The sequence below is a fragment of the Phocoena phocoena genome, chromosome 11 (genome assembly GCF_963924675.1).
Source record: "Phocoena phocoena chromosome 11, mPhoPho1.1, whole genome shotgun sequence".
NCBI lineage: Eukaryota > Metazoa > Chordata > Mammalia > Artiodactyla > Phocoenidae > Phocoena > Phocoena phocoena.
Window position 1 is genome coordinate 74,143,270 of NC_089229.1, and position 20,394 is coordinate 74,163,663.

A 20,394-nucleotide genomic window follows, 5' to 3' on the forward strand; every position below is an offset into this window, starting at 1 on the left:
TGAGGGAGGTCTGTTTTGTGGTTGTGATTCAGGTTTTAGAGCGTAACTTCCATGCATTTGGAAACGAGGGGGTGCAGAAGAGCCCCGAAAGTAGAAGGATTGTCACCTTTAGACCCCCATGTTCCGAAGAACTCAAGGAAGAGGGAAACCAGATGGCTCCCTTAAATCCCATATAGTTTTTTCCCCCTCCACCTTAGGTCCACCCTGCTCTCATCTTGTTCCATATATTGATCTGTTACTTTACCACCGCATACATAAGGTTGGAGATCGTCCCCAAGTCCGTTTCATCCTCCCCAATCCTTAAGCGGCCGCGGGCGGACAGTTCAGAAGCGGTGACTCGGCTCGCCTGTCCTATGGCGTAGTGGGGGGGACCTCCGTGGACTCCGAGAGCGAGGTGAGGATCACCGCTGGATGGGAAGGGGTGGGCTTATGATGCGGGATTTAGGAACTGTCGTGGGTGTGAAGAGGCGGAGACAAAACCCTAACCGCGCTCCAAACCGGGCTGGGCTTGCTCTACTAGACGGTTGGGTTCTGGGTCTGTGGCCACCTATCCCGCCAGGCTGCCCGGTGGCTCCGCAGAGCCTGACGCTCAGAGCCGGGAAAGGATCGCGGAGTGTCCTCAGCCGGGGCTGCTGCCTGCAAGGAGGGGGCGGGGAAGCTGAGAGCCCGGTGCGCCACTTCCCCGGCAGCTTCAGCTTGTGCAGGCCTGGCTTGCTGCTGCCTCGTGGCTTTGCACTGAGGTCCGCCTCTCCCCTCCCTCCCACTTCCCGCGAGCTGCCTCCGCCTTCTTCCTCTGCCTCCACCCTCAACCTCCAACCCCGACTGTCGGGAGCTGGGCTAGGAGCCCTCAGTCGGCCGGAGCTCTGGATGTGGGCGCCAGCCAAGCCCACGGCGCCTACCTCCAAGATGGACAGCCGCTACACCAGCACCGCCGGCCTCGGGGATTTAAACCAGCTGAGCGCGGCCATCCCGGCCACACGAGTGGAGGTGTCCGTGTCCTGCAGGTGAGGACGCAGCCCTCCCCCTCCCTCCTTCTGGCTCCCATCTACCCTCCCATCTACCCGGTCGGTAGCGCTTGGCAAGCGCTCAGGGTACCCCGAGGCTTTGCGCGGGTGTGAAGTTGCGCAGTGAGTGGGAAATAGCCCGATTGTGGGTCTCGAGTCACCGCCGGGTCGAGTGACAGAGCGGAGAGCCGCAACTAGGAGCGAGTGTAGGCTACGGGACTGAGACTTAATTTCCTTTCTGGGAAATGCTGTAAAAGTTGGCTGGGCTGTGACTCAGCGGCGGGAACCCCTGGCCTCCGCCCACTTTACAAGCCCCTTTTCACGTCGCACACCCGAGCTGTGGGGTTGGGTGATGACAGGAATCGAAGGGGACAGCATTGCTAAAAGCGCTTGTGAGCAATGCGCGCAGTGGCCCAGGACTCCCTCTGGTAGGCGTGTGCAAACCTGCTGTCTGCAAGGTTGGCTCCAAACCCGGCAGCTTCCTCCCCACCCACTTCCTGGAGCCATCCAGCTTGCTTCCCGCCCCCACCCCGGGCTCTTTGCCTTTGGCCTTCTAGGTGGAGATTTCGGCTGCAGCTTTACCTAAAGTGTGGGAAGTCAAGACATTTTGCCTGCAAGTGGATACATTTGAGTGTGTGTAACAACCTACACTCTGCTGTACGTTTCAGACTCCTTTGCGTGACGTTCTTTGGGTCAGTTTCCTTGTAAATAAAGCAGCATAATTGCTATATTGCAGAAGATTTTGAGAAACAGATGGACAGACTACACTAAATTTGTAATGGCAACAGAAGGAGAGAGAGAACTTGCAAATTATACTACTGACTGGAGCCCACTCCCTTGTTTGCATACTTTGATCTTTCTCAGTGGAAAGCTCTTCTCATCTGTCCACTTTTCGCTTGTTTTTAATGCCCTCAAATCCTCCCCTTCCTTTTTTTAGCAAAAAAAGGAAAAAATCTTGAAGAAATCTAATAAACATGGGTAATCTTCGGTGTAAATAAGCCCCAAGGCATAAACTGCTGTCAACCCAGTGGTGTTTAATTTTGCAGTGTCACAAGACTAAGCTTAAAAGCCAAAGGAATGATTTATTATTATTTTTTTGGTGGAAACTCAAGCACCAACACTCCCCTCCCCCAAGGTATTAGGGGATAGGTGATAGATAGCTTTATAGCTATCCCTGAAACTATATCCCATGATTGCTTGCTTCCTCTTAAGTGACCTCAGACCATAACAGTAATTCTGATAGTGGTTGCTAACATTAAGCTTTTGCCTTATTGTGGTCACTGCTTTAAATGCTGCCTGAGATTTCTGTCAATTGAACAAGTGAATCTGAATGGAAAATTCTTTTTAGACCTTAATTTCTAGGCCTTTTTCTTTTCTCTGAAGCTAGCTTTGCGTGCTAGAGGGAGGTTATTAACGTATACAGATAATGCATAGCCTAAAGTCCTACAATAACAGCATTTTCTAGAGTTCTTATTCTCTGCTGAACATCCTGCAAGTCTGAATGGCATGTGGCCTGTACATGGAATGAATGCAAATGTAAATTAAATCTGAATTCCCCGTAAGCTCTTTAGGGGTGATGGAGAAATTATACCTTAGCTGGTCTTTCTGCCCATAAGGTCCGTATTTAACTGCTTGTTTTGTTGTTGTTTTTTTCCTCCCTTTGATGCTTGTTTGCTATGGGTGTAGTACTGGGAATCCTGAAGTCAGTTGGCTTTAAGCCAGTTTCTTTCAGCTTGCTACCTCAGAACCTGGAGATCCCCTTGTTTCAGCCTTTTTTAATACCACTGATTTATGTATTGTTTTTAATTTTTAAATGTTCAGATAGAAAAATAAGTTCTGAAAGAGAACCCAAGTACTTTTAGTACTTATACTGTTGATAATTGGATCTTGTAATGGTAGATGGTGGTGTCTTTTGGGCTTTGGCATAAGAGACCTGGTTATATATTCTGGCTTTGTGACTTACTAGTGTTGTTGCCTTGGAGCAAGTCTTTAAGCTTTCTAATGTCTAAAATGAAGATAATTATGGTATTTATGTTATATAGGGTGTTACCAGAGTTTAATAAAATGATATATGAAAAATACTAACGCGATGTATGACACAAAAGAAAGTGTTAAAAAATGTTAGTTATTATTATGATATTGGAAATAGTATTTATTGAATAAATGCATTATATATGATTCAGCTATGGAATTCTGTAAATAGTCCTTCTCTTTTGAACTTCAATAAATTGGTTAAAGGATACAAGGATAGAGATGGCCTTGAGATACCTGTTCCCTCTTTCTCTTTCTTCTTTGATATGTATAAAAAGCGTATTTCCTGGTTGTTTGTGGGGATTTTACTTAGCAACAAGGTGCAGCTGTAAGCCCCTTAGCCTTACTATGGGCAAGCAGAGCAAGGAATTACCTTGCCTTTTCATATTGAAGACTTCTTATGATTTGCTGACAACCCTTTTGATAACCTCCTTTCACTGTGTCCAATCTAAGACTTTGTAAAAGTTTTATGATGTTTGCATCTTCATTTTGAGGGAGGTGAGAAAATCAGCAATTGAAGCTTTAAGCAAAACACAATTCATAGAAATTATTTCATCTATTCACTTATGGAAGTGTTTGAGTGTCTTATATGTTTAGCCCTATGCCATGCTCCATGAGATGCAAGAAAAGTTCGCTGAAAACATAAAATCTGGTTGGGAGATAAATATAATATTAGATTATATAACACACAATAACATAGGACTAAATCCAAAGATGAGGTTCATGCACAGGTAGGGAGGAGATCATTGTGGAACAGAGTACTTGGAATATGCTGCAAAGAAGAGATGGGGCTCAAGTGGAGACAAGACAGATTGGCATTGTTGGTATGAGAGAAAGGGCAGTATATGTGGAGTTTCCGTAGTAGCTACAAAGTCGGTTGTTAGAGTGACAAGTACACTTTTCTAGCTATATTTATGTAGATAAGCTCCTACTCTTTGACCTAAGCTTCTACTCATTATTTAGCTCTTATTGCATTCATTTTTAAAATTATGTTAATTTTTTAACATTTAAGATTTTTAAGTTATTGGGTTACCTAATTAAAGTGTCTATAGCTGAAATGATACAACCTTAGAAACATAAAGTAACATTTATAACATTCCTGTTTTATTCTGAAAACAGATTAACATAGAATAATGTTAAAACCAATGGGAAAAATAATATGCAGTAATTAACTGTTTTCCCTGGAAACTTGGTTTGTTGCACTATTTCTCACACACTGTTTTGATGATTTTTGTCATTTTCTCTGAGAAATTAGCTTATCAAGTATAAAAGCAGGGAGGGCAGTCTATATTTCTAGATTTTGTAGGTTAGGTATCACATGTAAATCCTTTCAAAGCAATAATCCTGTAATGGTGATAAAACTAATTTTAAAATCTAGTGTGGAAGGAAGAATACAAAGTGGAAAAGTAATTCCTACTTTGTACTAGGAATTCTTAAAAGCACTTCCTGACCTGGCCATAACTGTCTTGCCTAATCTCCCACCACTCCTTGCATGAGCTTTATGACTGAACATAGTCTAACAAATATGTGCTTACTATATGCGAAAACTAGGGCCAGGTAAATGTGGCTACAGAACACTAATAAGAGGTACAGCCCCAAAGCATGTGCTGTTGTCTTATTGGGCCAAACTCTCTTTGCCTATGTGGCTGTACACATGCTGTTCTCTGCCCTGAACGTCCCTTCCTGTCTTCTCCTTCTTTTCTTGATTAGCTTGTTCTCCTTCTTAAAGGCTCAGATCAAACATCATTTTCTCTCATGACCCCGACCCCTCTTCCAAGCTGGATTTTGCTGTATTCTCAAAGCAGCTGGTATGTACCAATATTATAGTTATAATTCTTGGTCTCTGTAGTCTCCTTGAGGACAAGTTTTCTCTCTTTCGTATCTACACATTCTGAACTTGGCATAGAATAAGTAGTCAGTAAATGCTGGATGATGTAATTCTCTGAATGAATCATCTGTCATGGGGAGAGGGGTTTGCCTGTTAAAATACAAACCCCTAGGCCCCACACCAGATCTACTGAATGAAAATCTCTGGGACCAAGGTCCAGGAATCTGTACTTTTAAAAAGTTTTCCATGTGCTGGTTATATACATTAAATTAAAAGAAAGATATTGTTGGAATGAACAAATCTATGAATAAATCAACTCTGAACCTAGTATGTGAGTGGTAGTCAGAAATTTCTCTTTGCTTTAGATAGGGCCATTGGTGATTCATTCTCAACTTGCTGACAAGATGTTATTACTCTGTCCTGGCACTGCTGACTTCTCAGACACCTCATATTACACAAGGCTTATGAATTGTCTTTTGGAAATTTTGTACCAGGCTTTTTTTTTTTTACCATTTCCCTATACATTAAACATTTTAATTTACTTGTTTGATGAGCTAATGTCTCTGACTGTAGTTACTTGGTTTGGATTAACAGTACCTGCCTCAGTAAGGTGCTAGAAGTATACTTTTCAATGGCATGCTGGAACTGGCTTAAATGGGATTGAAATAGGAATTCGTGTGCTAGTGGTTAAATACAGGGATTTTTAAAAATTTAAGTTATGTAAGTCTAAAATTAAATTATATCAAACACAAAGTTAAGACATACTCAAAAATTATTACTTCCTAATTATTTTAGTAACTACATTTTATTATTATCTAGATTCTTTACTATCATCTATGCTCTGTTTCTTAAATCTGTGAGTTGAAAATATTATGCAATTATGTGCCACTGCTCATCTTATCTCAATCCATGTTCAGTGACATCACATTTGGCAGCTTGAAATTGACTGTGGTGGGAATATTTACATCATAGAAAGTGGCAAACACTACAAATCAGGGTTTGATATATTGTTTTATTGTTGTCTATGCTTATGACATTCTGTGGGAATCAATTGGCTCTATAGAATTTACAATAAAAATATTATTTGTATATATTTTATTATTTGTAAATTGCTCAGCTACACATACTTTCAGTAAAATTTATAATAAATTATGTACATACAACACACACATACATTCAGTTTTTTGGGGGAAATCTGTTCTTAAACATACTTGCACATCACTGTTTATAGGCCTTTTGTAAAAGATAAAGCATGTACAAAGGAAAATTACTGTTGCTGTCAGGTTGTCACTATTAGAAATTGTAGTGTCAAGTTCGGCTCGGTCTCTGGTTTTACTTTTTTACTATAATAAGTGGGGTTGTGTGATCTTTTATAATCCATGAAAGGTTTTGGCAGCCTGCAAAACACTTCTTCTTTTCTTCTTTGCATGTAGTCCTTTCCACATCTTTATTCTTCTTTTACTTTGAAGATTTTTTTTCATTTTTCCATCCACTAGTGGGATGTACTTTGCAAATTTATGTGTTACAGTTCCAACTCATTTAGTGATTAATTGAGCACTGGGGAAAACAAATTCAATTCCAAGAGACAATCTGATTGGTCCAGTGGGAAGTGATACAGTTTGAAACAGATACTGATGCTGTTCCGAATATCTATGGTGAAAGAGAATCAAAGTGTTCAAACACGATTGGTGGCTCCACTCCAGTCCACATTGGTTTATCTCTTATACACACTTTACCCTTCTTTTGTCAGACAAAATATTCGACATTAGCCTGTAAATAGGTTTTCAAGTGATACTGATGAATTATAAAGTTACTATAAGCTAGGGAAATTAGAATACCTGTTATCCTGTTAATGAGGCATGTGACAGGCATGGCCATAACAGCCTATTCTCTGGCTCTGCAGTTCCTGAGGTCCTGTGGTTCAGAATTGTATTCACCCAATAGTGCTTTTTTGGGTTTGTCTTAACCCCAAAGTTTCAGGGAAATTTGTCCTAGGGGCATGTTTGGACAGTGCTTTTGAAGTCTCAATGGCGGAGTTGCCCAGGTATGTCTTAGCAGAGAAAAGCTTTACTCATGTTGTTGTTCTATCAATAGTTTGGTATGCCCTGCATTTTTTTTTTTTAGCATTTGGAGTGTTTAAAACAGCCTTGTAATGTGGAGAATGTGAGTCTAGAAGCAATTCACAAAGCAGGGCCCCATAGGAGAGGATGCTAAAGCTGTGCTCTTTTAGGTATGCTGTTTGTGGCATAATAGTCAGAAGCCTGAATTCCCTATTTGATTTTACTCAAGGCAGAGAAGAAAAACAATCCATCTCAAAGGGGTTTTATTCATTTGTTAGCCTGTTTTATAATAATAACACTTGCTTATTTGAGCTAGTTTGCTTAGCCTTGAGGAGCATGGGTGTGGAAGTAGACCAGTTCTAACACTTGCTAGCTATGAAAACTTGGAAAGTTACTTAATCTCTCTGTTCCTCAATTTTTTCATTTGTAGAGTGGGTATAACAATAGCCCCTACCTCTTATTTTGTTTTGAGGGTTACATAAGCTAATACATTTACATGAGTTAAAACACTGCTTGTCACATTAATTAAGCAATCAGTAATTACAAATAGATATAAGCACAAAATAAAAATCACCCACTGTTTCATCAAACTATATGCATTCAGTTCATTTCTTTCTCTTGGGAGGCGGAGATATTGAATAATATCCTGCAAACTGAGAAAGAACTTTGAGACTGAAAAATGAAGCAGACAACTCCATAAAGTGCAATTATAAAGTTTATTGTGGGTAACTTACATACAGGTAGGAAAGATCAGGCGAACAGAAGATCCAGAGGCATTCACAGCTGTGCTTTGTACTGCCAAAAGGGGTATGGGGGATTTAAAGGTACCAAAGTTAAAAACAGAATCTGACTACCAAGTGAGAAGCACATCCACACAGACTGGAACCAGGGACACCCACCCCACTTCTGGGTCTCATGACCATTAACCATCTACCTCAGCAAAAGGCCCTCTTCCAGCTTTCATTTTAGATGAAGGCAAGGGTAAAAGTTGATAGGGAACTCATCTGGCTTGGGCGCATTCCTTTGTGAACTAGGCTAAAGCTCAGTCACCTGGAAAGGACTGCAGGCCTAAGATAGAGCTGACAAGATGGAGCCAGTATGGTTCAGCTCCACGCTCCACCCCTGACATCTATAAGGCCTGCACGATCTTATCCACCATTCTTCCGAGAATACCCTAGAGCCAGACATCAGGAGTTTACATGCTGGCCCCACCCATTGTCCCCGTGATGTAAGGCTGAAAGACAGTATACCCCTGGCATTACTTCAGAGCTAGACATTGGCAGCAATCTGCATACCCAGAAGTCAGAGTGGTTGTGGATGTCAACATAGGTGGTAGCCCAGGACAAGAATGCATTAGTGAAGGTAGGTGGCACTAATCTTAGAAGGAAAAGGCTAAGGATGATAAGTGTTTTAAAGGTACCAAGAAAGAAAAATCTTCATTCAGAAACAACACTGTAGCAGTTTGGTCTCCATGTGCCAGGATTACCCTGGGCTTTGACACTTTTGCAATAGGACAATACCAGACATTTTGTGCCTTTACATCAGAACTGGGCAGGGAGATATTATATGTGGGAGCTTCAGTAGGGGCTCATAAAAGAAGCCCTACTTCAGTCCCCCATTTGATTTCTATGGGGGTGATCACCTTGGTTATGGCTGGGCCTTCACTTAGAAAGATTGAGGAAATACTATGCCAGGGCCTAGCCCTTACCCCCAAGGTATAAGGATGCCAAGCCACCTGGGAGGGGTATACCATTTGTCTCCAATCTAAGATAGTCTCCCCAGGTAGGAGGTTCTGTGACACTCTTAGGATAAGACCCACATCCCATCAGATGGGTCTCAGTGCTCCTTCTAACACTTGTACCTTTAAGGCCCTAGTTGGCAGAGCAGGCACAGTCAGTCTCTCATAAGCAGACCTGTGGCCTGCTGTGGGTTCAGTGTTTAGTAGCCACATGGCTTCTAATAGTGGTGGAGAACATCCTCTTAAAGACCCGTCTGGAGAAAGCTTCTTCAATGTCTCTTTCAGTAACCTGTTCATTCTTTCTACCAGCCCTGTGGCTGTTGGGTTATATGGCAGATGGAAGGTCCATAAAATCTCCTGGGCTTCAGCCCATTCTTTTACATCACGACCAGTGATATCGGTCCCTTGGTTGCTGTCTGTATGAATGGGGATCCAGTACATACTTTCCAACTTGGTCAAGCCCCTAATCGTGGCTGTCCGATTTGCCCTCTTACTGGGAAAGGCTTGTATCAGTCAGGTACCTGTGTCCACACAGGTCAATGTGTACTTGTGTCCTTCAGATAAGGGCAGGGGGCTGATATAGTCCACTTACCACCTGGTCACTGGACTAGTGCTCGTCAGATGTGACCAGGAGTATGTCTCAGGGGTCGTCACCACAGGCTACAGTGGGGGCAGTCCCTATCAACTGCCTGCCACTCAGTGTATTTGATGGAGAGGTGTAACCTCTTGGCTATCTCCCAGGTGGTTGGGGCCTCAGTGTCTGTCCTGGTTTTCAGTGAAGCCACTTTGCCACATCTGAGGGAGTCTGTAACTCTTCCAGGAGGACAGCTTCCTCCTTGGCTAGGGTGTCTGCTTTGTGGTTCCCAGGCAGTGTAGTTGGAGAATGTGCAGAGACGTGCCTTACCTTGATGGCAGTACTGGGTTGTGTGCACACATCCCAGATGTCCCTCTGTAGGTCAGCTCCCCACAGGTGCCGTCCCAAGATAGTCCAGCTTTCCTGATGACATTATGACATCCACATGGTCAGTCCTTTTCACACAGCCCACTTGTCTGTGGCTGTATAGAGGGGCGTAGATTGATGAGTGATCTCAAGCTATACTGCCCCCAGTTCAGCCCGCTGACTGCTGTGCTTAGTGCCTTCTTCAAACCAAATGACATTGAAATCCAGGCGAACTGCTGAAGTGGGCCAGGTGGGGGTATTGCCTTGACTGCTGCCATTGGTGAACCATGTCTCAGGAGGAATGGTCCCGATTCCGTCTCTGACTTGGCTGAGAGGGGAGCGATGGGTGGTATCTGAGGGGCCATGTCTAGATTCACATAAGACCCTGGCCCAAGGAGAGCATGTAATTTCTCAGACAGCAGGCTTGAATTGTACACATTACCTTGTTGAAGGTGTGGGTGCCACTTTTGCAGTGTGCTTACTTGGGCACAGGCACTTTTTGGTTTAAGGAGCATGTTATTAACCCATTCACTTACTGGGAGGGAAGTTTGAACAGACACTGGTAAGTCCATGGTGAGGCCTTCTGTTTTTGCTGCAGGGCCAGGTAGACTACAAGGAGCTGCTTTTCAGTAGGGCTGTACCTCACCTGCTGTCCCTTCTACAACTGAGAATAAAATCCTAGTGGTATGCAATTCCTTTCCTGCCTTTGCCACAGGCCCTAGCCAGAACCTTTCAGGTGTGAGTCAACATCTAATTCACAGGCAGCGTCCCACATAAGTACTCCCAGAGCCTGAACCTGTTTTACTACAATTTCAGCCTTTTCAAAAGCTTCCTGAAGGTGGATGTCCTAGTCCCATTTTTGTCCCTTTCTAACCAGAGAGTACTATAGGGGCCGTATTATTTGTGCCGAATGGGGTGTGAAAGGATGACAATAATCTAGTGACCCCAGAAAGGATTGTAATTCCTTGACTGCCTGGTCTGGCCAAGGCTTGGATTTTATCGATAACCGAGGCTGGGGTAACTTTTGTCTTACCTGACCAGATAACTCCCCAAAACTTTACTGACTGCCCAGGTCCCTGGATCTTGTCAGTGTTCATTACTTCCTATCCTCAGTTCTGTAAATGTGTCTGTAAAGAGGCAGCAGTTCGGGGCAGGAGTGACAAGGCATCAGAGGTCAACATAATGTCATCAATCTAATGAAATAATTCCAGCTCAGGGTGGGGCTTTCACCAGGTTTCTAGGTCCTGAGCGACCAAACTATGACAAATGGCAGGACTGTAAATAACCTTGAGGCAAGACCTGAAAGGTCCATTGCCTCCCATCCCAGTTGAAGGCAAATTGATCTTGAGAGCTAGCACACAAAAGAATGTTGTAAAAGGGGTTACAGAGGTCAGTCACACAACAGAAAGTTTTCAGCGCAGAGGAAAGATGTTCTAAAATAGTAGCAATATTGGAGACCTCCACATGGATGGGAGGAACCACCTTATTTAATTCTCTTTAGTCAACAGTCCCTTTAGGCCATTTTACTGGCTGCAATGGGTTATTTTAGGGGCTATGCATGGATCTAATGACTCCCACATTTTCTAGTTCTTTAAGTGTAGTAGTAATTTCTTCATAGCCCCCAGGCAGCCAATACTCTTTGACATTAAGGGTAAATGGACAAGGGTTCACTTTACATGGCCCACCAACATGGGTTTCACCACTCTGATGCGAAGGCAGAACTCTCCAGTAGTGGTGGTTAAATCTAGGTCTTGTGAAACATCAATGCCTAGTATATATTCTGGTATGTGGTCAATGTATATGAGGGACAGGCAGGGGACAACCAGCCAATTTGGAGATATAAGCTGGTTTGTCTTACTCGAATAGTTTGGCCCCCTTATCCATCTATAGCCCGTATTCTCCCCCAAATTTAAAAGGGTTGTCATGCAGTAAGGTATACTCAGCTGTGGTATCTACCAGTGCTAAGACTGTTCGTGCAGGTCCAATAAATCATCAGTTCCACTTGGGGCTTCCAGTCACCTCCTACAACACAAAGTAGAGGGCAACGTTGTCCCAACCCCTAGTTCTCTGCATGTAGGGGATCCATCCTGGCGTTCTACTTCTAGTGATGGGACACTGGGACCCATTGCCACATGTTTATGGTCAGTAGGCAGAGGAGTGAACTGTCTTGTTAGGGCTTTCCACAAAGATAACAGGACTTAATTAGGTTGCTTATCAATGTCTTCCTTTGGAGTCCTTGCTACTCCTATATCCTGCCAAAGCTGTTTGCATGTCAACTGGGTTGGTCCTTTCTGTGTTTTCTCCATCCTTTCTTTGTTTCACCTTTATTTTTGTTTGCCTTTCTGTTTCCTTCGTGGTGGACTCTTTCTGTTTCACTGAGATCTGCTATAATTGCAACTACCAGAGCTATTGCTTTACTGACCATAGGTGCCAGAACTGATATTAAGGTGCTATACCAAGCTCCAGGAGCAAGACTGTAAGAAGCAATCCTTTATACCTGCGGTAAATATTTCTTCATGGGTTGCCTGAGTCTTTGTTTGAATGAATGGATGAGTCCTTGGGTCATCTTTCTCTTCAACAATTATATCTTCCTACTCAGAGGAATCATTACACCTTGGATCCTACCATTTGGGATTCCAGTCTTCCCGTGAGATGATGGTATTCACTTTGTTGGTGAATACAGGTGCCGCCTTTGCATTTTAGCCACTTTAGTCATTTTAGCTTGACCTCCAGGTGTTCTTGTTGTTGTAACTTTTTGGCTAGTAGATCCTAACTAGAGGAACAAGCCACTTGTAGATCTTATTCTAATGCCAGGGCCTCTTTAGATTTTTCTAGTTCCTACCTGATTTGGAGCTCGTTTTCTGTATCAGTCTCAGGGCCCAATGCAGAGGCCATAGCATACCTATTTTCCCACCTTAGTTTCTTTTTCCTGTTGTTTCAGTTAGAATGTCCAGCAACACTTTTGGTGTTTTCGGGGTGTCCCCAAACTCACGTGCCTGCCTGAAGCATTCCAAACTTGGCTAGATCTCCCCACGTGGAGGAAGCTGGCCATCCTGGGATTTCCACCACTGACAATGGGCTTTCCCCCAACACAGTTCCTTTACCCATGCCTGTTTCATTTTCTGTCTTCTGGCTGGCTTGCCAATTGTTGGGAGGCAGATGTATTGAATAGTATCCTCCAAAATGAGAAGGAACTTTGAGGCCAAAAAACAAAGTAGGCAACTCCATAAAGTGCAGTGGATGGAAGGGAAGGGAGTAGGCCTGAGAGCTTAAGAAGGAGCTGACAAAATGGAACCAGTGTGGTTCAGCCACATACTCTCATGTATAACATCACATTTATACTCTCGTCCCTCTGTGTGTGTTTTTGTGTGTGTGTGTAAGTTCACGCACATTGTATAATGGGATCATACTATATATTCTATACAATTTATCTTCTGCACTTTTCTAGTAATATTATATCATGAAGATGTCATTAGTTTTTGCAAATATAACCTTCCATGTCTCTGCTGTAGTCCATTATTTGGGTATACTATATTTATTTAATGTATCTCTTATTTTCCAAAATTTATTTCAATAAGTTACTGTTCATCTGCTTCATGTGAGCATTCTTATTTGCAAACACTTGAGTACACCTGTGATTCTTTTTTTCCTGGGAATAGTTTTCTAGAGCTGAAGTTATTGATAAGCTATCTTCTCAAGGAGATTTTAATAGCTTGTTTTGGTTATTTCCCCCTATTCCTCTTTAAATAAGCTGAGTGAAGTATAAACTTCTGCCTGCACCTTTCTAAATACTTTCATTCCCATGAGTAAGTTGCATTTAAAGATTAATGAGAATTTGGGGCAGCAAAGTATACCAGCAAGAAAATGGAATTGAGTCAGATGTCTTTAAATCCCATTTTTATCCCTTTTTGTAATGGTATTTTTGGTAACTTATTTCAACTTTTGGAATCTCATTTCCTAATCAGTAAAATGTAAATGACTTAAAAACCAAATTTATAGGATTATTGGGGAAGTAAATGAAGTAAAGGCTATAAAATACCCAGCACCATGCCTGTCACAAAAAAGGAGTTAATAACTGTTAGTCTTATCTCAGTTTATTATCAGTATATTGCCGTGTGGCATAGAAGCAATATAGGAGAGAAGGGTCTTTGTATTCTAATACTTTGGGATAATTACAATCAATTTGGGAAGTCATACAAACATGAAATGCAAAGTTGCAGTTACAAAAGGGAATTGTAGTCCAGGCATATACCTGGAGGAGATATAGAATAAAATAATGGTCACAAGAGTGTAGATTTGGAAATGCATACTCATGTTCTACAGATTTTACCCCACAGCTCCTCCACCAGAACACACATAATCAGATATGTGGACCTAATAGGATTTGACAAATAGGAGGTAGTGTTTAACAACAAAGTTTCAGAATCAAAGCACATTCTTGCATCTGACCAGTAAGATCAATGGGCTGATGTTTATTTAGAGAGGTCTTTTGTGTCAGACATGTGATAAAACAGATATCCAAGTAGATGACAAGACAGGCTGAAAATGGGTAAGCACTTATTGCCAGTGATAAAATGAAGTATATTTAAAAGCTGCCTTGCCTCAATGGCCAATGTTCACTGCCTGACATACAATACCTTAATACTTTCAAACTTGTGACAACTGTTAATGTTAATGCCTCTTCAGCCAGGGTCATTAACTATCAGGCCTTCTTTTTCAAGTTGTTAGACATTTTGTCAAGTTTATTCTGTAAAGAATAATACTCCAAACATTCTGAGGAAATTATCAGATAATTTCCTGAAACTCTGAAGATACAAAATATCATTGAATAATCCCTGGGTAATATTTCTATTTATTAGACAGTAAAGCTATTCAAACATAAGCTGTACTAATGAGTCCAAGAAACTTGAAAGCTTTGGACATTTACATCGGTGTCCAAATCTAAATCTATGTGAGACAATGTGTAGAGCACTTAATATATGCTAATTTGCTCAATCCTTACAACAGTTATGTAAAACAGGTAATATTATGTCCTATTTTACAGGTGAAGAGATTGAAGTTCAGAGAACGTTCAAGTAATTTGGCCTAAGTTGCACATCTGGGGTGGTGGGGGTGGGGCGGCAAGGTATGTATGGAGATCCTGCTCTATACATATTTAATTCTTAGGTGTATGCTTCTGACCACTAGCCATATTCCGTTACTCTTCTGTAAGTTCTTGTTTTTTTTTAAGAGTTTTATACTATTTTTTAAAAATTGAAGTACAGTTGATTTACAATGTTTTGTTAGTTTCAGGTATACAGCAAAGTGATTCAGTTATACATATATGTATGTTCTTTTTCAGATTATTTTCCGTGATAGGTTATTATAAGAAATTAGGTATAGTTCCCTGTGCTGTACACTAGGTCCTTGCTGTTTATCTGTTTTATATATAGTAGTGTGTATGTGTTAATCCCAAACTCCTAATTTATCTCCCCCCCTTCCCCTTTGGTGCCCATAAGTTTGCTTTCTATGTCTGAGACTCTATTTCTGTTTTTAAAGTAAGTTCATTTGTATCATATTTTTTTATTCCACATATAAGTGATATCATATAATATTTGTCTTTGAGTTACTTCACTTACTATGATAGTCTTTTAGTCCATCCATGTTGCTGCAAATGGCAATCTTTCATACATTCTTATGGCTGAGTAATATTCCACTGTATATATATACCACATCTTCTTTATCCATTCAGTTGTTGACAGGCATTTAAGTTGCTTCCTTGTCTAGGCTATTGTATCAATAGGTAGTGCTGCTATGAACATTTGGGTGCTAGTATCTTTTTGAATTAGAGTTTTCGTCTTTTCCTGATATATGCTCAGGAGTGGGAGTGCTGGATCATGTGGTAACTCTATTTTTAGTTTTTTGAGGAACTTTCATATTGTACTCCATACTGGCTGTACTAATTTACATTCCCATCAACAGTGCAGAAGAGTTCCCTTTTCTCCACACCCTCTCCAGGATTTATTATTTGTAGACTTTTTGATGGCCATTCTGACCAGTGAGAGGTAATACCTCATTGTGGTTTTGATGTGCATTTCTCTAATAATTAGCAATGTTGAGCATCTTTTCATGTAGCTGTTGGCCATCTGTATGTCTACTTTGGAGAAATGTCTATTAAGGGTTTCTGCCCTTTTCTTGATTGTTCCTTTTAAAAATAAAATATTGACCTGTATGAACTGTTTGTATATTTTAGAAAGTACACCTTTGTCCGTAGCATTGTTTGCAAATATTTTCTCCCATTCCATATGTTCTTTTCATTTTGTTTATGTTTTCTTTTGCTGTGCAAAAGCTTTTAAATTTAATTAGGTTCGATTTGTTCATTTTGCTTTGTTTCCATTACTCTAGGAGATGGTTTTTAAAAAATATTGCTACCATTTATGTCAAAAAATGTTCTGCCTGTTTTCCTCTTGGAGTTTTATAGTATCTGGTCTTACATTTAGATCTTTAATCCATTTTGAGTTTATTTTTGTATATGATGTTAGAAAATCTTCTAATTTATTTCTTTTACATGTAGGTGTTGAATTTTCGCAGCACCATTTATCAAAGAGACTGTCTTTTCTCCATTGTACATTCTTGCCTCCTTCATCACTGATTAATTTACCATAGGTTTGTGGGTTTATTTCTGAGCTTTCTATCCTGTTCCATTGATCTATATTTCTGACTTTGCATCAGTACCATACTGTTTTGATTACTATAGCTTTGTAGTATAGTCTGAAGTCAGGGAGCCTGATTCCTCCAGCTCCGTTTTGTTTTCTCAAGATTGTTTTGACTCCTCAGAGTCCTTTCTGTTTCCATACAAATCTTAAATTTTTTTGTTCTAATTCTGTGAAAAATGCCACTGGTATTTTGTTAGGGATTGCATTGAGTCTGTAGATTGCCTTGGGTAGTATGGTCATTTTAACAATATTGATGCTTCCAATCCAAGAACATGGTTTATCTGTCCATTTGTTTTGTTGTCTTTAGTTTATTTCATCAGCATCTTACAGGTTTTGGAGTACAGGTCATTTGCCTCCTTAGATAGGTTTTTCCTAGGTATTTTATTCTTTTTGATGCAATGGTAAATGGGATTGTTTCCTTAATTTCTCTTTCTGATATTTTATTGTTAGTATATAGAAATGCAACAGATTTCTGTATATTAATTTTGTATCCTGCAACTTTACTGAATTTATTGATGAACTGTATTAGTTTTCTGGTGGCATCTTTAGTATTTTCTATGTATAGTATCATGTCATCTGCAAACAGTGACAGGTTTACTTCTTCCTTTCCAATTTGGATTCATTTTATTTGTTTTTCTTGTCTGATTGCTGTGGCTAGGACTTCCACAACTATGTTGAGTAAATGAGGTGAATAAAAGTTTTCTTGTCTTGTTCCTGATCTTAGAGGGAATGCTTTCAGCTTTTCACCATTGAGTATGATGTTAGCTGTGGGTTTTTCATATATGGGCTTTATTATTTTGACATGTGTTGTTTCTATTCCCACATTCTGAAGAGTTTTTTTAATCATAAATTGATATTCAATTTTATGAAAACCTTTTTCTGTGTCTACTGAGATGATCATATGGTTTTTATTCAGTTTGTTAATAGGGTGTATCACATTGATTGATTTGTGGACATTGTAAAATCCTTGCATCTCTGGGATAAATCCCATTGATAATGGTGTATAATCCTTTTAATGTATTGTTGGAGTTGGTTTGCTAATATTTGGCTGAGGATTTTTGCATCAATGTTCATCAGTGATATTAATCTGTAAATTTCTTCTTTTGTGATATCTTTGTCTGGTTTTTGCATCAGTGTGATGGTGGCCTTATTGAGTGAGTTCTCAAGTATTCCTTTCTCTGCATTTTTTGGGAATTGTTTGAGAAAGATAGGTCATAAGTCTTTTCTAAATGTTTGGTAGAATTCATCTGGTCCTGGACTATTGTTTGTTGGGAGTATTTTTCTTTTCTTTTTTTTTTTTTTTTTGTGGTACATGGGCCTCTCACTGTTGTGGCCTCTCCCATTGTGGAGCACAGGCTCCAGACACGCAGACTCAGTGGCCATGGCTAACGGGCCCAGCCGCTCCGCGGCATGTGGGATCTTCCTGGACCGGGTCACGAACCTGTGTCCCCTGCATCAGCAGGCAGACTCTCAACCACTGTGCCACCAGGGAAGCCCCTGTTGGGAATATTTTAATTACTGATTCAATTTCAGTACTGGTAATTGGTCTGCTCATATTTTCTATTTCTTCCTGCTTCAGTCTTGGGAGATTGTACATTTCTAAGAATTTGTCCATTTCTTCTAGGTTGTCCATTTTATTGTTATAGTTGCTAATAGTAGTCTCTTATGACTTTTTGTATTTCTGTGGTGTTGGTTGTAACTTCTCCTGTTTCATTTCTGATTTTAATGATTTGGACACTCTCCCCTTTTTTTTTTCTTGATGAGTCTGGCTGAAGGTTTATTGATTTTGTTTATCTTTTCAGAGAACCAGCTCTTAGTTTCATTGATCTTTTCTATTTTTTTTAAACCTCTACTTCATTTATTTCTGCTCTGAGCTTTATGATCGATCTCTTTCCTTCTACTATGTTTTTTTTTTTTTTTTTCTCTAGTTGCTTTAGGTGTAAGGTTAGGTTGTTTATTTGAGATTTTTCTTGCTTCCTGTGGTAAGATTGTATTGCTGTAAACTTTCCTCTTAGAATTGCTTTTGCTACATCCCATGTGTTTTAGATTGTCATGTTTTTGTTGTCATTTGTCTCTAGGTATTTTTTGATTTCATCTTTGATTTCTTTAGCAATCCATTGGTTGTTTAGTAGAATAATGTTTATCGTCCAAGTGTTTGTGTTTTTTGCATTTCTTTTCTTGTAACTGATTTCTAGTCTCATACTATAATGGTCAGAAAAGATGCTTCACATGATTTCAATTTAAATTTACCATGGCTTGTTTTGTGGCCTAGCATATGATCTATACTGGAGAATGTTCCATGTGCACTTGAAAAGAACGTATATTTTGCTGCTTTCAGAGGTAATAGTCTATAAATATCAATTAAGTCCATTTGGTCTAATATGTCATTTAAGGCTTGTTTCCTTATTGATTTGTCTGTCTGGATGATTTGTCCATTGATGTAAGTGGGCTGTTAAAGTCCGCTACTATTACTGTGTTACTGTCAATTTCTCCTTTTATGTCTGTTAACATTTTTCTTACATATTGAAGTGTTCCTGTGTTGGGTGCATATATATTTACAATTTTAATATCTTCTTGGATTGAATCCTTGATCATTATGTAGTGTCCTTCTTTGTCTCTTGTAACAATCTTTACTTTGTCTGTTACTAGTATTGCTACTCTGGCTTTCTTTTAATTTCCATTTGTATGGAATATCTTTTGCCATCTCCTCACTTTTAGTCTGTATGTGTTTCTAGATCTGAAGTGAGTTTCTTGTAGGCAGCAAATATATGGGTCTTGCTTTTGTGTCAGTTCAGCCAGTCTGTGTCATTTGTTTGGAGCATTTAGTCCATTTACATTTAAGGCAATTATCGATATGTATGTTCTTATTGCCATTTTGTTAATTGTTTTGGATTTGTCTTTGTTGGTCATTTTTCTTTAGTTTTCTTGTCTTGTGATTTGATGACTATATTCAGTGTTATGTTTAGAATCCATTTTCTTTTTGTGTGTATGTTTATTATAGATATTTGATTTGATGTTACCAAGAGGTTTTCATATAGCAGTCTATATATAAAGGAGATTGTTTTAAGTTGCTGATCTCTTAATTTCAAATTCATTTTATTTATTTTTGCATATACGTATTTTATTTATTTATTTATTTTATACAGCAGGTTTTTATTAGTTACCTATTTTATACATATTAGTGTATATATGTCAATCCCAATCTCCCAATTCATCCCATCACCCCCACCACTTATTCCCTTGGTGTCCATACGTTTATTCTCTACATCTGTGTCTCAACTTCTGCCTTGCAAACTGGTTCATCTGTACCATTTTTCTAGATTCCACATATATGTGTTAATATATGATATTTGTTTTTCTCTTTCTGACTTACTTCACTCTGTATGACAGTCTCTAGGCCCATCCAAATCTCTACAAATGACCCAATTTCGTTCCTTTTTATGTCTGAGTAATATTCCATTGTATTATATGTACCACATCTTCTTTATCCATTTGTCTGTTGATGGGCATTTAGGTTGCTTTCATGACCTGGCTATTGTAAATAGTGCTGCAATGAATTTTGAGGTGCATGTGTCTTTTTGATTTATGGTTTTCTCTGAGTACATGCCCAGTAGTTTGGGATTGCTGTGTCATATGGTAATTCTATTTTTAGTTTTTTAAGGAACCTCCATACTGTTCTCCATAGTGGCTGTATCAATTTACTTTCCCACCAATAGTGCAGGAGGGTTCCCTTTTCTTCACACCCTCTCCACCATTTGTTGCTTGTAGATTTTTTTTTTCTGCAGTACACAGGCCTCTCACCGTTGTGGCCTCTCCTGTTGCAGAGCACAGGCTCCAGGTGCGCAGGCTCAGCGGCCATGTAGTATTTGTTTGTTTGTTTTGCGGTACATGGGCCTCCCACTGCTGGGGCCTCTCCCGCTGTGGAGCACAGGCACGAACCTGCGTCCCCCACATCGGCAGGCAGACTGTCAACCACTGTGCCACCAGGGAAGCCTGGGAGTGTTTTAATATCATTCTTTTACATGTAGCTGTCTAATTTTTCCAGCACTGCTTATTGAAGAGGCTGTCTTTTCTCAGTTGTAGAACCTTGCCTCCTTT

The 20,394-nt window shown here is 40.2% G+C and overlaps 1 protein-coding gene across 1 annotated transcript in view; it reads left to right on the forward strand.

Moving 5' to 3' along the window:
• Positions 1 to 867: 867 nt before the first annotated feature.
• CPNE8 (copine 8) overlaps positions 868 to 20,394 on the forward strand; it is a 327,485-nt gene continuing 307,958 nt past the window's right edge. Inside the window, exon 1 of the mRNA XM_065888187.1 lies at positions 868 to 1,004. Within this exon, the coding sequence (XP_065744259.1) occupies positions 868 to 1,004 (137 nt within the window). The remainder of the gene's footprint in view (positions 1,005 to 20,394) is intronic.